The following is a 17511-nucleotide window of genomic DNA, read 5'->3' on the forward strand; positions in this document are numbered from 1 at the left end:
AACTCCGGCGGGCAGAATGAGTTTTCCAGGATTCCTCTCTCCTCCCTCCCCTTGTATGCATTTATAACTATATGATGTCATCCAGGCTCTGCAGTTTGTGTTTGGGGCAAACTCACATCTGCAACCAATCTGGATAATTTGTCCACCGAAATACAGTGCAAGCCGGCCTGTGCTCGCCTGCTGTTGCTGCCGTAGCACATAGATCCAAGGAAAATACTCTGCAGCGGCACCAGAACAAGGGCTTTGTTTTCTGGTATCAAACGCCACATGTACTCGAAAGGTCTGCACCGGTTAGTTTCACCAACATCTGATGCATATTTCGAACGCTGAAGTGAGAGGATCCCATTATGAATGGGCTCCATTTGTGTGGAAAATGGATAACGTATGGGATTTTAAGGCCCGGGGTGTTCTTTGTTCACTATAGTTTGTCAGACTAATGGCATATAAAATGTGTGTGTGTGTGTGTATGTGTGTGTGTTTGTGTGGGATGATAGTTCAGTATCAGAGTTACGCGCCAGCCAGTAACCTCTGGGGGCAAATAACTTCATCGTAACACTTTAATCCTGTGTTTGTTTTTCCTGTGGGACATGCTGGTCAAAAAGTGGAAAGTTTAATGGTCCCTGGATCGGATCGGACCGGATCAGAGCGGACGGGGAAGGGAGAGCTGGCCTTTCCTCAAAAGCAGTTCTGTTCATCATCTCCTAAAGATGATCTGAGAGGGGAACTCATTTGATGAAGAGAGCTGGAAAATGCTTTTGTTTGCACGCTCCCATCCATCGCTCGCCAGTCCCCCCTTGACGTGGCAATCGCACTCCACGAGGCACAAACTCGGGCACGGTCTACACTCACGGCCCGAGCACAAATATTTGTCTCCGTGCTTTTTAAAGTCGGTTAATGCTACAGCAGCATGGCAGAACTGATTTGCTGTCATAGCTGCTGTCAGGAAAGTTGTCCCTCTCGACAGTAGGGGGCGCAAGAGCGGGCAATTTCAGCCTCGCCTCCACTGTGTATGGCGTGAGGAGAAACTGTTGAGAATGTAAAAGACAGAACTGTGCCAATTCTATGTCCAGATGTGCGCAAAATAGCACTCCTGACTGAGACGGACTAATTATGCGCGCTCACGTGGAGGAGATTTGACAAAAGGGAGAGACTTTAAGACATGTGACTCCTTCGCTCACTGCAACCCCCGAGTAAATCTAAAAAGCCTCAGAAGTGCCTCAATCTCCCTGAAATCATGCATGGTTGAACATTTGAAATGAGCTCGCACATCACCCTCAGGCACTGATTCAGACTTGATTGGGGCAAGGCAAGCTGCAAGTGCTTATTTATACAACTACGTCATTTGGAGGTTGTCCAAAGGGAGGAAAGGGACTGGGGAGATTAGAAAGAAAAAAAAGGGAGAGACTACAGAGTCAGAATTTCATTAACCACATTCCATTAATTTAATAAGTTGATTCCAGGCTAATCAACAAGTTGCCTGGCGTACACGCACCGTGCGTGGCGTGTACGTGGAGGAGAAGAAGCAGCAGCAGACTGAGATGGGTTAGATGTTTTGAGAGGTAGTAGGAAGAGAAAAAAAATCAAAGGACTCCACCAACAATCTATATAATTATCATCATCTGCTGCTTTTCCTCCCTGGCAAAGAAACACTCCATCCATTTGTAGCAATGGCCCGAGGGAACGTTACATCAAAACTAATCATAACGATTAAAATCAGCTTCTCTGCGAGAGGGAGGCAATAGGCAAGTTGGAGGCAGGAGGAGTGAGGGTGTTGTAAATGCAGAAAAAAAAAGAAAGAAAGACGAGATTTCTTTATTTGATTTTATAAAAACATAAACTCAACAAAGACTGAGGCGCTGCCGCTGTGATCGCTTCCTTTTTTGCTCGGGAGTGTTTTTTTTATTCTGCAGATTGGTTTAGACTGGGGCAGAGACATGAGCTAATTGTATCCTGATCTTTGCCTTGAGGGGTTTCGGAGCCCTGGAGCAAGTATTCTCTGTATTTTGTTCTGTCTACCTTAGCCAAGCTATTGCATTTCTCACTGGTGTAGGAAGAGAAGCAGATCGTGGGCCAAATCGGAGGGGAAAAGGTGCACAAAAAGATACTTTTGTGCCGCTCTATGTTTCAGGTAAGCGGAGATTTATTTGGTTTGCTATTATTTCCGTGGCTGGATGGACTGGGACATTGAGGCGCAGCAGCTTTTACGCATGTGCCAAGCGATTCGAGCGGTACAGTTCTTATATTTAACCACTTCCTGGCTATTGTTCCACAGTTACAGCACAAATTTTAAGCGCCTCGCTGCGATATGCGAGGCTCCGGCACATCTGGTGTAAGCGAACTGCGGATTAGGCTGCGATCTTGTCGAGCAAACACTCTTACTTGTCCACCGTGTGAATTCGCTCCTGGGCGCGTTTCAGCTCCGAAACAACATCGCCGTGCCCGTGTCGCCGCTGTTGCTCTGTAACTTGCTCGTAACTTACTCAAACACGCGTTTTGCCGTGTCCGCGAAAAGATTCATTTCTCATTTTTTCTTTTACAGCCAGTTTTGTCGCGAAAACGGTTCCTATTTCCTGGCTGCCCCAGATCCTCTAATGAAAGACGCCATTGTGGAGTAATTTTGCCGCAGGCGTTTTTCCTTTTTTTTTCTCGTATTCTGGTAAGACAGGATGTACCTTTTCACACACGTCAATGGCGAATATGTGAATTATCCTCAAACCGAAGGCTCGGTCGTGTGAAGAGAATCATATTTTATGTAAAGGAAGGACGAGGAGAGGGGCGAATGTTTGTCCTCTGCTCTCGGTGCTCTCTGACCGCGCCGTGCGTAATCAACTCCAACGTCCGGATGCGATTCCCGCAGATATAGTTTCCTAAATAACAATCTGGACTTACTTCGCCGCCAGGACCCTGAATTGTGTGATTGAAATCCCCCTAATGCGGACAAAGTTTGTCTTTAACATTCTGAACACCAAAAAATAAGACAGAGTATTTTGTTACTTGGGTATTTCTCAGTGCGCCGCAGGGGGGAGGAGACGTTAACTACACTTATTACATGTAACATTACTAGTACTGCGTGGCAGTGATCAGGTCACCTGGGCTGGAGAGCTCTCATCAGTTTTTTCAGAGGGCGCATGAACAAACAGGAGATTGAGATGTCGGGTTGTCGGGAATGATCACTTGATGGCGCTGTATTAACAACACCATATGTCTTCCAAGTGTGTATGTGTGTGTGTGTGTGTGCAGCATCTGTTTCCCAGTCAAATTACACTGAAACAGAGTCTCATCCGATGAGAGACGTTTATTTTGAAAAGAGGAGTCAGTTAAGTCCAGGTTTCACATGTCAGACCGAGTCACCGGCCGCAACTTCCAGCTGCGTTACCTGCTGAATCTGAACTTCTTGGAGAGAAAAAGCTGTTACGTTTCACCTCTCCTGTGCTCTGAGAGAGTTTTGGTTTGTGCCAGTGAACACAGCACCGTGGCCTCCTCCGACAGCCTGCAGCCAACAAGCACAGATCACACTTTCTTATCTGTGATGTCATGCTGCTGTGCTGCCACAGTAACTCCACACAGAGTTGCGTTCACGTAGACAAGTAAGCCCTATTTTGTCATAAAAAGCGACGGATTCATTCCGAGTTTCTGCTGTGATACGTAACCGTCTCGGTTGTAACATCTGAGGCTTGGTGTCGGGTCAGGTTGCCTTTTTGGTCATTGTCAACTGAGGGGCTCAAGTTGTAGGAAGTTGTTGGATTCTGTGGAATCACAAACACAGATCGGATAGCCACGATTCCAGAGGTTAAAAAGTAGTTCATCCAGAAAATCACATTTCTCTCAGCTCAGGAGCAGGGCCAGCAAGGTCTCTGCGCTCTGGTAACTTTTTCTCTGCCGGGCAACCTCTTCATCCTTTTGGACAAGAGCATTTTCTTTACACTTCCTGTATTTGTCAGCACAAACTTTGAATCTGCTTCTGCTGCCGCTAAGACAAATGCTCTCTCCGACATGAGCCAAACCACCGACGGTGATAAACACATCAGTGCTCATCAGCCAAACGCAAACCAAACACTGATATCGCCACAAATCAGGACTTGTCGTGAAAGAGAGGAGGGAGAAGATTTACGACCAAGGACGTCACTTTGTGTAGACAGTGGGAGGACTTTGGATAATATCAAAGACAACTTGACATGGGCACAGTCAATGTGTCAGAAGTTGTGTTTTATTGTAAATAAATTCATGGCTACTAATTCATATAAAAATATACATATACAAGTTTAACCCAGTACAATACTCAAGGCTGTTTAGAGTTCGTCACAGTTTACAGTACTAAAGGAGAAGAGAAGATCTTTAGAGGGGCACTGCATAGTTTCGGATAAGAGATTCAAACTCAGAATTTTATAAATCAGAATCAGAATTCCCTTATTGTCCCGCAAACAGGGAAATTTCTTGCCACAGCAGCTAAAGGACAGCTATATTATAAAAAACACTATAAACATACTAAGAATGACAAGTAAGAAGTTAATACAAACTCAGAAATATTTATTTTTTCCAAATCTGAATAAACAAGCTGTTCTCGGAGGGGAATTAGGTCCCCGGGACACTGTTTGAAGCTAGAAAGGTGGCAGGGTCCGCCACACATAAACAAAGTCAAACAGCATGAAACTGTGTTGTCCTTTCTTAAGGTCGGTTTGTTTATTCAGTCAAGGAAACAAATTAGAGTTTGTTTGTTTAGGCATAAAAGCAAAATCAGCCCGTGAAAAGCTTTCTCTTCTGATTTAAAATGTCTTCCTCAAAGACGACACGGTGCGCCTTTGAACGCGCGCAATTTCAGCCGACGTGATGAGGAGATTGTGTGAGGTCAGAGCAGATAAGTACAGCAGGGAGACCAGTGGATGACGGCGAATGCAAAATTCACTAATCTCATTTGTTAGTTGACATTTCCTTTGTGCAACTTATTCGAACTAATTACGCTTTTCTAAAAGCGACGGGGACCGAATTTGTCATTTCAAAAAAGCGGTCCGCAGCGCCCCCGGGTGTGAGTGAACCCTATCTTTGTGACCATGCCTGAAGTTTTTTCAAAATGTTTAAAACATCAGCACCCCGCTCTGGATGAGGTGTTGCGAGAAGTTACCTCACGACGTCCATTATCTAAACTCCAATGACCAGACAACGATATTTCCCCCCGGCCCCTCTTGCTACCTGTTAATTTTCCTCCTTTACAGTCAGCGGTGACTGAAGTTAACCCAAAGTCTGTAGTCGTCTCTGTGTGTGGACATTTGAAACAAATGGCCGCGGGCAACGAAGCACAGACAACCCATCCAGATTATGTAAATACCAGTCTGCCTGCCTCCAACCGAATGTTAATGCTCTGATCTGAAATGCTAATTGTGTCTTGTGCGATATGTCGAAACACTGAAGAGCGGCATTGTGGGATGGAAAATTGAAAGCCGGTTTTGTTGATCCCACCAGGCCCTTTTGATTACAGCGACGGCAGACAGGTGCTTGCTTTCTTAAGTTTTCCGGAGTATTTTGCGGGGTGGTAGCCCCGCGCTGGCTCACTCGAGATGTAAACGAGAGCTGCGTTGTTTGTTCATTGAGATGTAAAGGAGATGATGGTTTTTGCATGAAGAGGCTTGAAAGGCTTCAGACCAGTGATGGAAAAACAACAGGAGTAACTGGAGCAGCCAAAGTACTCGGGGCTTTGATGCACCGTGCCTGGTTTGGATTTGTTTGTGCATACTGTGGTGCAACAAAATTACACAAGCAGAGCGTGTTCCCTAAACACATACGTTTCGACTTGTTTCACAAAGGGCTGGAAACTTTGGGAACACAAACACGGTCGCATGGGAGACTTTGGGGAGCGCCGTGCCAAAGAATGTTTCAAAAAATGGCAACAGGTAGGAAAAGCAGCGCTGGCGTGCACATCTGGCTGATCGGTCCCTCCCCCCCCGTCGGATCGGATGGACTCCGAGGACGGGGTGACCTTCGTGAAAACCGCCCTTGAGATAGGAACACCGAAGTGGGGCGCGGAGGTCGCCCCACACGCACGCACGTGTCTTTCCTTTCCGACAAGACGGGAGTGATTTCGTGATATAAGAGCTCATTCCCATCGCCCGCTACCCTCTTCCACCTCCCACCCACCCAACCACCCGTTCTCTTTCACTCTCTCTTCTCTCTCCCCCTGCAATTTTCCATAATGCCTTACAGATTTTACACTCAATCCACCTTTGCGATGACAAGGCTTTGAGGAAATCCAATTCCACCAAGCTGTTTTCAGAACTTACTCTCCACAGGCACACAGTCGCTCTCGCACTCTCTCTCTCTCACACACACACACACACGCACACACACACCACCATCTCCACAAATTAGTCAGGGAACAAATTACCTGCATTCTGAGTGTGATCCCACGCACTTTGCCGGCTGCCTTACACAGGTCCCCTTTTGAAGAGCAGCCATGTGATTTCTCTCTCTTTTGCCCTGCAGGCCCCTTTGCCTTCTGCGAGGGATTCTGGAGTTGAATTTTAAAACTATGTATGGCTGCTGCCTGTGCTTATCAGCGCGTGCACAAGCGGCATGCAAATCAGACCAGGATCACACACCGCATTGGAGGCCTACACTCAAAGGCAAGCTTAATTGCTAATTGGGTATCTAGGTGTGAAACTCACACTGCCAATGAGAAGCAGGAATGTGGATGTTTTAAGGCCAGTGGTTGAACTAATTAATTTTAATCTGAATGTTATTAAAATTTGTGGATTCCCTGCATTTTCTATGAAGGAGGGGAGGGAAAAAAAACAGCCCAGGAGAGTGCTGTGGCAGTACTTTTAACTGCAATTGGACAATGTTGTGGTGTGGGTTGTTTTTTTTTTTTTATACCCCGTGAAGTCATTAGCAGTTTGGTTCTGCAGTTGCCGAGGTGGTCATTGGAGGTGGTGTTTGCATCATGCACCGAACTCTGATATCTGTCAGGGACGTAACCACAGAGAAAACCGATGAAAAGGGTGTCACAAGTGTCGTTTCGGGTGATGTGGTGCATGAGCTGGATTTCTTATGTAAAAAAAAAATAATAATAATAAAAATTAGTGCAAATGATGAAAAAGAGTGTTTATGCACTTCAGAACCACACCTGGGTGACCACTGGTTGCTTTGTGTGTGTGTGTGTGTGTGTGTGTGTGTGTGTGTGTGTGTGTGTGTGTGTGTGTGTGTGATTTGCAAAGGTGCTTGTAAGTGATGTGTGTGTGTGTGTGTGTTTAGTGGGTGGAGGGTGTTAAAGGGCCATTTTTTTTAGTCCAGGTGGCTGAGTGGGTTTTCTTTACACAACTTTTGTGGTGATGAAGAAGGAAAGGAGTTTGATTCTCTGATCACCCCAAAAAAAAAAAAAAAGAATCCGCTGCAGAAGATCAGGAGGAGGGCGCGCAGAAACACTGCTCCAAAAAAAGGGCAAAGGCCAGCTGTGACAGGTCCAGATGTGTGCGCTGACCCGACTCTCATAACCAGGAGGAGAGATTTTTTATTTATTTTTTTTGTCCTCCTCAGACCCGAGATTAGCTTTATTCTGAAAAATGCGACACACATACCTGCCACTGAAGCAGCGACAGCCCAAAAGAGCCCCGGGCGCTACAATGCTAATGTTGTCGGGGGCTTTGACTTCTCCCAGCCATTGCGAGGAAGCTGCTCCGTGTGACAGCCACGGCGCCGCTCTTCCCCACCGGTGTTCGCTCCCCGCAGCTCTTCGAGCCCCTCTCTCCCGCAGAAAACGAGCACACGGCCGGCCGCGTCCCTCCTCCTCCTCCTGCTCCCGTCCGCCCGAAGAAGCCGCTCTAAAATAATGGACGAGACGGACATCATGGACTTAACGCACCAGAAAGCGAGGAAGCGACCGCGTCCAATCAGTTCCGCGGACGAGTCCGTGCACGCTTCCCTCAAACGGCTCCCGATGCGAGCGGCGGAGTGCAGGGAGCCCTCACTCATGTTCGCAGTCAGAGGAGAGCCGGTCCCCGCAGCGTCTCTCAAGCAGAATGACCATTCGGTGACTTCGTCTCCAACCACAGTGATGCCGGCGCAGGTAAAACGCGTAAAAAAAAAAATTATAATAAAAGTCCGGGTGTTGTTTTTATTGTGAGAGATTTGTTTTTTTTTTCTGTTTCTGGTTCCGGCTGCGACTTTTGTGACAGACACTTAGGTTTTTGTTGTGTGTGTGTGTGTGTGTGTGTGTGTGTGTGAATTGTCTTCCTGCCGTCCTTAAATGTGGTGCGCACTATTGTCGCGTTATTTGAGCGCCGCGCACGCACTTCGCACGCGTTCTTCGCTTGAATTTGAACCCGTTTCCGTCATTTTTCAGAGGGTGTTCTTATCTGATTGAGATGTTGCAGACACTAGTTCTCTCCCCCCCCCTCCACCACCACCACCACCACCACCAGCCAGCCTCTCTCAGGGTCTGAAACTTTTGCGGCTAAAAACTAATTTTCTTCTTGGAGCTCAGCGGAAAATTGTCTGCTAATGGTGTTTGTAGGTTAACAGGAGACAATTTCTCCAAATCCTATTACGGTATTCAAATCAAAGAGTCATTATTGCTCATTTCCAAGACTCCGAGATTGATGCTCCAAATTAATTTGGTTTTGGAGATTATGGCCCACAGGAGTGGATGCTTGTGGATTGTGGCAACATTCAGGTCAAGGTCAGGCTGCTCTATCTGGCAGAGAAGAACAATCTTTGCTCTCACTGCTGATTGTGGAGTGTGTTATAATACAGAAATATTAAGATTGACATGTTTAGAATCTTGATTATCATAGTCCGTCTTCTTTGTTTTCTTCTTGGTGTGCTTTCCTCTTTGAACACTCCACCTGTTCGTAATATTTTTGCCTTGCTTTTGCAGGATAATCGCTCCAGCATGTCCAGGCCCATGATCACAAGGTCACCAGTGTCTCCATTGAGTAACCAGGGCATCCCAACACCTGCACAGCTCACCAAGTCCAATGCCCCCGTGCACATTGACGTGGGCGGACACATGTACACCAGCAGTCTGGCCACCTTAACAAAATTCCCAGAATCCCGGTGAGTCTGCTCTACCATGCCATCTGTATGTTTTTTTAAGAGTCTGATGGAGATGATACTTCTGTTTTCTTTTGTCCAGGAGTGAATGTTTGTGAGACTGTGGTGGATTCGGTGTCTTATAGGGCGTTCGGACGCGTTCATCAGCGTCAGAATGTCATCCTGTGACATTAAACAGTCAAATGTCACATCTCCTCAGATCACAGAAATGTCTCATGGATGCACTTGGAGGAGAGAAGCGGAGGATGTATGAAAGTCTTCTCTTGTATCAAATAAATCTTGAATGTCAGGTTTTTTGGGGGGGGGGGGGATTTATCAGGTAGTATCACAAAACAGTTTTTTTTTTTTTTTTTTAAAGCGGGTAAACAATTTGCAGGAGCTCCAAGTGCTGAATGCAGCGCAGAGACAAAAGCAACTTGGTTATTCTGACAGATGTCACAGCAGCAGCAAAAAGGGCCAAAGGGCATGGGGCCATCTGGAGGCTGGGAGGCCGCACTGTCGCTCCGAGCACGGGCCCCAGGTTGATGGGCACCCAGCCTCGGGCAGCCAGCTACCAGCTGACCTTTTCAGAGCACCTCTGTTGTTAATCTTTCCCTTTCTTCCCGTCATCGCCGGTGCGTGCACTGAGCTTCAGTAATGCGTGCGTGTTTGCGCGAAGGTGTGAAAAACATTGGGGAAAATGAGCGAGTCACATCCCTGTTACCTCACTGTATCACTTCTCCATCCCCTGTCTCTCACAGAACGAGGAACGAGGGCGCGAGATGATCTAAAAATACTGAATGTGAACTACTGTGTGCATGAATCAAGATAGATTCCTAATGTTGACATGTTGTCTCCCCCACCCCCCACCCCCGCCTTCCTCCCTCCCTCTCTTTTCCGCCTCACCCACCACCCCTCCCCTCTCTGTGGGTAGAATTGGTCGTCTCTTTGATGGCACAGAGCCTATAGTCCTGGACAGCCTGAAGCAGCACTACTTCATTGACAGGGATGGACACATGTTCCGCTACATCCTCAACTTCCTCAGGACGTCCAAGCTCCTCATCCCAGACGACTTCAAAGTAAGTGCATGTCCATCCCAGAAACTGTAAAGTCCCATCAGCCAGTCAGCAGTCCTACAACTTAGCGCACACACAATGCATGCTAAGGCCGTGGAAACGCCTTCGGTCACATGGTCCGCCTTGAATTCGCTGAAAACGGTTCCCATGCGCGGAGACAAAATATGAGGGCAAACAAAGCTCAATCATAATGCATTTACTCATCAGGAGTATGCCTCCAGCTGTTCGTGGCCACAGATTCTTTTGAGATATGTAAGCAGAACAATAAGCTTGCATCGAGACAAATAAATAAATGCTCTGGCAGGCCACGACCACATTGCATGCGCTAGATTTCTCCAGCGCTCTGTGATCATGTGCCAAGTGTCCATCCAGGGTGAGTCTCACTGTATGTGACACATTAGTATTCCTTCTTTTTCTTTTTTTTTTTTTTGTACTCTTATGTGTCATTTAGTCAGTAATTACTTAACTTGCCCTGGGAGAAAACAAATAACCACATTATCTGATGGACTGTCCACAGTGTGACTCAATCAGTGTAAAGTATGTCAGCTAAAATAAGCAAAGACAAAAGACAGGCTCAAGTTCAAGCCGAGGCCACGTTCACATTGAGTCGATTTTTGCGAGGAGCATGAGAAAACTTGATTGTGGCGTGATTTTAGGCCCTGCAGTCCTGCGAGTAAAGGATCTGCTCCTCTGCCCCACGCAACCCTGTGTTGCACGTCGCACTACATCTCCTCCACTTGGCCGGGGTTTACTGCTCGTTCATGTAGAACAGAACTTATTTGTTGTTTCTCTGTTGGTTTGGAAAGAAAAACACGACCTTAAACTGATTAGTTTATCCTGTTTTTGGTTATTTTGCTCTCCAGTATAGCAGGATGTACTGTGTATGAGGCATTTAGGCTACCAGCTTCCTCCGAATTCAGTTCAGTCTACCTTAAAAGCTAGGAGGAAGTATCTTTTTACAATATATGTATATATAATGTTTTTGCTTTGGATTGCCTGAGGAAATTCCTGCACTTTAAGTAAAAAAACAAACCTAAAGATGAGAGATTATGGGCTATTTCTGCGATACATAAAATCCTTCAATCTAAAATGCTTATTCTACATATTAGATTAATGGTCCACATGAAATTATGTTAGAAAGTTTTTTGCTAATCATAATCATTTTAGCGTTGCATAGCATGAGTCACCCACTGTTTCACTGTTGCCATTTTATACTTATACATTTTGACAACCTGGAAACACTTAGAGCTTGATCAAATGTCAGAAATGTCACTAGATTTACATGAAACATTGAATTTACGTTTAAAAAAAGAAAATCTCTTAAGCGTGTGTTAGTCACGGGCGTTATTTCAGGCAGTTAACCGGAAACTCATTAAAAAACACATTGGCTTTGAGACGAGGGAACCCTTAGCGCATAAATGCTAACTTATTTCCGTGTTTTAGGACCCAGTCCTGCAGCACTCTACTTGGTTGTGATCAAATATGAAACAATATTCACCGAGAGCAATATTTTAATGTATTGTTTAGCTATGAGAAAATGTCCTACCAGGCTGCCATGTTGAAAACAAATGTGGTGAGGACAAGAGAGGTACTCGCATGCAGTAACATTCACACCTAGCGAGCCTAGCTACCAAAACAATGAGCACAAAGAAGGTGACGCCATTTTCAGTTTAGGCCATTACTCCGCTGTCTCTTTAGCAATTATTCTTGCGATATGCTGTGATATGCCCATATTGCACCTTTACAACACAGTTGGGATTGATGATGAAACTTAACTGTAATTTAAAAAAAAAAGAACTTGCATAAAGAATTATCCTATCAAGCAACACAACATTGTTACTTCTAATCACGCTCTTTGTCTCGTCTCCTGCAGGACTACAGTCTGCTGTACGAGGAGGCGCGGTACTTCCAGCTGCAGCCCATGCTTGCTGAGCTGGAGCGCTGGCGCCAGGACCAGGAGCTGAGCCGGGTGTCACGCCCCTGCGAGTGTTTGGTGGTGCGCGTCGCGCCCGACCTGGGCGAGAGGATCACGCTCAGCGGCGACAAGGCCTTGATTGAGGACGTGTTTCCCGAGATTGGTGACGTCATGTGCAACTCTGTCAATGCCGGCTGGAACCATGACTCCACGCACGTCATCCGCTTCCCACTCAATGGTTACTGCCACCTCAACTCTGTCCAGGTAATGGGAACACCTTTATTCTTTATCTTTATTTTTCCATCCAGTCGAATGCCTAGAGAAGTGACTGTGGTGATGATCTGTTCATTCAGCTCCTCCTCATCTGCTGTTACACTGTATACTTTTAGAATTTTACTCATGTCTGACTGCAAAATCTTTTTTAATCTAATCGAATCACAAGAACAGCCTCGCAGAAAAATGAGCTCTTTGATGAGTTCATCAAAGAATCAATTTAACAAGCCATCATTACGCAAGTCTACCACTATCTTTACTTTTCTGTGATCCGACCAGAATAATGATTTCTACTTCGGCTGGTGGATGGTCAGCTTTAATATCACGCATCTCTTTGCAACACTCGTAATACGGTCGGCACCCAATCTCACCCAATCGCCTCCGTTCTGAGCTCCGTGTGGATGAAAAACCTTTAGAATTAAATCCATAAGTCATTTTGATCGTGGGCATTAGTGCCAACCTGCACAAAAGGGACAGTAAACGGGTTAATGGTGGATTTCAACCCATTAAGTGAAGGAATGGCTGACACTTTGAGTCATGGCGGAGGGTCACTCGTATGTGCAAACGGAGGGGAATCTGGCTGACGGCAACAGGAAGTGGGCCAGTCAGGTTGTGGGGAAAACACTTAAGTAGTGATTAGATGCTTTCCCTGAGTGTCTTAGAGGTGTTGTTGGATCAATGTTGAATTTAAAGTAAGATATAAAGTCATATTTTAGTTTGTAACATGCAGGAAACAAGCGTGTTGAACACAATTTCGTACCATTTCGTATCTAAGAAATAGTTCTGAGGATCCACAAGACTCCAGATGAAGTACAGACGATTCTTTGAGGCTGTGCGTGCTGTTCTGGCTGCTCAACACCAACTTCATGAAAAGTTAGGAGGGTAGTCTTGCCATGTTATTTTTGTCGATCAAAGACACCCCTTTACTGTTGTTTTAATTAACACTTTAAAGGTGTTGGGGAAAGTTGTGATTTCCTCGGGGGCAAAACTGTGCCTTGAAGTTTTTTATTATCCAAAAATGGATCAAACTAAAGGGCAGGTATAGTCTTGACACCTGCCGTTACATTTACGCCGAATACAAACGGATTTAACATCATCCTTTCTCTGGCATAGAAGCGTTTCGGGGCAAAACCGTGCTCGTAAGACAAACAAAAAAGGCTTCAGTTCATCTTTTATACTCGGCGTGTATTTGGCAATATTGGATTTGCCTGATTATATATTGACATTCCACTAATTCATTGATGGTGAACTCAGATATGCATCGCTAAATGATGGAGGAGAGAGGCATATTTGAAAAGATCTCACAATGATTTTGGACTGCGCCTCCATCCGAGGAAGTCAAATCTCCATCTCCCTCTCCCCCCCCCCCCCAAAAAAAAAACACACACATACACACAAACAAACCTCCGTCTCTGAAGTGTGTGTGAGTCGTGGAGAGCGAGCAAGAGAGTGAGCATGCTCCCTGGCAGGTTGTCCCCAGGCAGGGCCCATAATCCTGTTTGGTTATTAAAGCACGCCGGCGGTGGATGCTGTATCTGCGGCTAATGGAGGCAGGGCGGGGGTTTTGAGAGAAGGAAGGAGGAGGGGGGGCAGAGAGAGCTGCCAGCAGTAGGGGGACCTTTGTAGTTTTGGCGGAGGCTTGGGCCTCGGGGCTGGTGGGGAGGGTGGGGGTGGGGGTGGGGGGGACACGGGGAGAAGAGGGGGTGTTGCTGAGCAGTCCACACTGAGCCAAGTGGCAGAGAGAAAGCCTCGCTGCTCCCTGGGGCCTCTTCGATGGAATGTGATCCTACAGGCCCCCCGGACACGTCTGTAGATGTCTGCAAGGCTGCGAGATCAGGAGCAGCTACACACACGCGCGCGCACGTACATAAACACAAACAGACCAGAAAACAATGAAAATGAGGCAAAATGAGAGGCCCTTGGTTTTTCTTCTTCTTCTTTTTTTTTTTTTTGAAAGTCTTGTGAAAGTCTCATCCAAATTCCCGTCACAGGCCGTATGTTGCAGCTTACTCCCAAAGCTGTTTCTAATGCTAGACTTAGCACTAACTCGACAGCATAACTAGAGGAGTTCTGGATGGTTCTGTGTTTTTCAAGCTTTGCAGTAGGAGACAAAAGGTTGGAGGTTAGAGGTTACAGTAAGGTCTGGTAGACCTCCACGAGTGACTAATGGGGCATGTATGAAAAAGCACTGCCTGTCACTGGAGTGCTAGTAAAAGACGCTAATGATGCCCTCCACTGACGTCTTCCTCCTTCCTATCCCGTCCCACCCTTCACAGGTTCTAGAGCGTCTCCAACAGCGCGGCTTTGAGATTGCCGGCTCCTGTGGCGGCGGCGTGGACTCGTCCCAGTTCAGCGAGTACGTCCTGAGGAGGGAGCTGAGGAGGACGAGTCAGCGAGGGTCCAATTCAAACAGGATAAAGCAGGAGCAGCTGGACTAGAAACCTCCCGAGCAGCAGGAGGTGCTAGACTTTTCTGTGGCAGCCTAAACGCCCGACGCTGCAGAGCTCTGTGGACTCTGGTTTTTCTTCGTTTCCTTGTTGATGTTTTTTGTTTTCTTAAACTTGAGAACCATCTAGAGAATAAAAAAATGTGGTGCAGCAGGAGATTTTTTTGCCATAAGAAGATACAAGACATTTGATAAGTTTGAGATTGCAAGGACATTTGTGATTGTCTAGCCCCCACCCCCCATAAGCCAATTTAAAAAGGATTTATATACGCTGGACCCCCAAACAAAGTTTGTTTTAAAACTTAGAGCCTACATTAGGTCGAATATGATTTCTATTATACCCATATAAATTTAAAAAAAGGCTTTTATTGCTGATGTAGTATGTCGCATAGCTTGTCACCAGTGACTTGATTTTGTTGTCTCACTGGCAAATTGGCTAAGTCTGTTTTTATCCCTTGCTGTAAAAAGGTCACTGACATGTTGCTTACAGTACAGAATGTCTCAGTTGTCATCAACACTTCAAGAGCATCTTTTTTCACAATTAACATGATGGTGAATATTGTGATATCAATGAAGTGTTTGTTTTTTTTACTTTAATGGAAGTTACTTTATTGGATTATGCCATAAAAAATATAGTTGACATTAGCATCATCGAAATTGAACATCAAATATGATTCTATACGCCGTGAAGAAAATAATTTAGTAAAGTATTCTGTCACACCATTCGCCTCATCGGGGAGTATGAACTACTAGCCCCCCATGTGCTACTTTAGGAATTATTTAATTGGACCACAATACTCCTCTGAGTCATGACCTGTAAATCTTTTCATTGTATATGTGCTTGTGTTTTTTACATCAAATCTTTTTAAAGCAAACTTGTTGCCGAAGACATGACTGAACAGATTAAAGCTTATTGTACTACCCACTCCAAGATCACTTTTACTTGTAGCACATATTGATATGAAGTTGGATATAAAGTATTTCTAAGATGACTGACCCACCTACGCTCCCTAGATTTGAGAAAAAGAGGAATGTAGCAAAAAAAAAGAAATGTGAAATAAATCTCACCTAAAGTTGTCATGGTGTCTGTTCGCTGTTTCTACACTGCTGCAGGGATCGGCTTCACGTGTCTGCCCGGCGTTACATTTCAAGCAGCGGTTGGTAATTCCTTAAATTTGAATTTACTGCATCAGCCCTACCTCTGACGAGTCTAACATCCTGGATGCATTTAGCTCCAATGAGAAGCTTTTTACGTTATGCAGCGTTTTATAGCTCTCTACAATGAAAGAGGTAAAGCTAACTTTACCGAGGCAATTTTGTACCTTGGAGGATTTATGCTGGTGCATCAGTGACTACATGGGGCATTCTTTACTTAGTTATATTGAATAGAGCCGACTTCTCCACGCAAGTCCTGTCAGTTGTGCTTCCACATATCCCTGCAGGGCCAAAATCCAAAGTGAAATCCCACATGGAGCCCTGTCGTCTTGTCTTCATCCCTTTTGGCAGAATCTCCACTTTCTTTGGCTATCTGCGGTTTATGCTATATGTCTCCCTTTCAGGCCTCTTTGCCCTAGATTCCCGTTTGACTGACTGTTATTCTCATAGGCTAGAAGGTGCAACTGTGAGTGGTGCACGGCGATGCTTTGCTCTCAATCATCAAATCAAAATATCGGTGTCTGTAATTCCACAGAATTCGCGGAGCGGGCACATTAAAGCAATTATTTTAAAAGCTTTTTGCTGTTAAATTTGTTGAAATTCTTCTTACATCCTGATAGCAATTAAATGCTCTAATGACAAAAGTGTTGGTGGCTGTCAGAAGCCTCTTGTAAGCCCGTCCAATCATTTCATTTTGAGCCTAATTAAATGATTAGATGGCCTACCTTGCTTGCCCGTGCACATATTGCGAATGAGCAGGGTCTTCCACAAGGCCAGGAAGATATATTGCTAAAGCTATTAGCAAGCTAATCCCATGAGAACGGCAGAGAAAGTGCAGCCAACATTTGCCAATACTAACATGCTAGCTTGACAATTCTGAATGCTAACAATAGCCGAGTTTGCTGGGATTTTTTCATTACCATGCTAACACTAGTGGTTTTTCTTACATGTGAATGAGATATGAGGTATTTGGATACGCTCAACAATGACAACCATGTGCTTGTTGTCCATATTTAGTAAATTAGTAAAGTAAATGACCACTCACCAGCTAGACCAGCATATGTTGTGTTTTGGTGCGGGTTTAGTGCTGGTCTATGCTGGTTTTTCCAGCAGGGTAAAGCTACAGCAATCAACCAGTTAGCTCGTACAAAAGTTAAAGTCATTTTTACACTTTGTTTATTTTGCATGGATGAAGACACAATGTGTTTAATGAGCTTTACAAGTGCTAGCAGATGGATTTTGTTAGTGTCAGACAGGGGCAGGCTCACTCCTTCCCCCCAAGTTTTGCGTTTTTGCTAAGCTAAGCTAACAAGCAGTTCATTGTAGCGTTATGTTTATCGCACTGACATGAGATGGAATTGATTTCAGTCTGGTAATTTCATGAGCACTCTGAAAAAAAGGCAAATAACGAGCTATTCCTATAATACATATTTATTTTAAGAGCAGAAAAGACTGTGAAGCTAACTAGTTTAAGCGACATAAACCGCAATGGATGGCCACTAAACACAGCATTATTTCCCCTGAAATAAAATATTGTTAAGGTTGGCGTAAAAGATAGGGAATGAACATGGGAGTGTAGTTTAAAATTCAGCGCTACTTTTTGTGCACCCCTATGTGAATTTTAAGTT

The 17511-nt window shown here is 45.2% G+C and overlaps 1 protein-coding gene across 4 annotated transcripts; it reads left to right on the forward strand.

Annotated features, from left to right (window-relative positions):
- Nucleotides 1–1390: 1390 nt before the first annotated feature.
- On the forward strand, nt 1391–15806 carry LOC115573278 (BTB/POZ domain-containing protein KCTD1). 4 transcript variants are annotated; one of them, XM_030404002.1, is made up of 7 exons: nt 1391–1559; nt 2051–2128; nt 6475–6614; nt 8864–9042; nt 9953–10097; nt 11968–12273; nt 14559–15806. In XM_030404002.1, the coding sequence occupies exons 3-7, from the start codon at nt 6525–6527 to the stop codon at nt 14718–14720; spliced, it is 882 nt and encodes a 293-aa protein (XP_030259862.1). In that variant the 5' UTR covers nt 1391–1559; nt 2051–2128; nt 6475–6524; the 3' UTR covers nt 14721–15806. The 4 variants fall into 4 exon arrangements, with proteins under 4 accessions (XP_030259862.1, XP_030259864.1, XP_030259863.1 ...); XM_030404004.1 differs by lacking the exon at nt 6475–6614 and having other exon boundaries at nt 1392–1559; XM_030404003.1 differs by lacking the exons at nt 1391–1559; nt 6475–6614 and having other exon boundaries at nt 1749–2128.
- The last annotated feature ends 1705 nt before the right edge of the window (nt 15807–17511 follow it).

The sequence above is a fragment of the Sparus aurata genome, chromosome 21, assembly GCF_900880675.1.
Source record: "Sparus aurata chromosome 21, fSpaAur1.1, whole genome shotgun sequence".
Lineage (NCBI taxonomy): Eukaryota > Metazoa > Chordata > Actinopteri > Spariformes > Sparidae > Sparus > Sparus aurata.

Excerpts from the sequence above, each read along its gene's own strand:
- LOC115573278 (XM_030404000.1), top strand. The coding sequence starts at position 7,817 with ATGGACGAGACGGACATCATGGACTTAACGCACCAGAAAGCGAGGAAG. Across the intron at positions 9,043-9,952 it reads ACAAAATTCCCAGAATCCCG|AATTGGTCGTCTCTTTGATG; the intron begins GTGAGTCTGCTC and ends CTCTGTGGGTAG. Across the intron at positions 12,274-14,558 it reads GCCACCTCAACTCTGTCCAG|GTTCTAGAGCGTCTCCAACA; the intron begins GTAATGGGAACA and ends CACCCTTCACAG.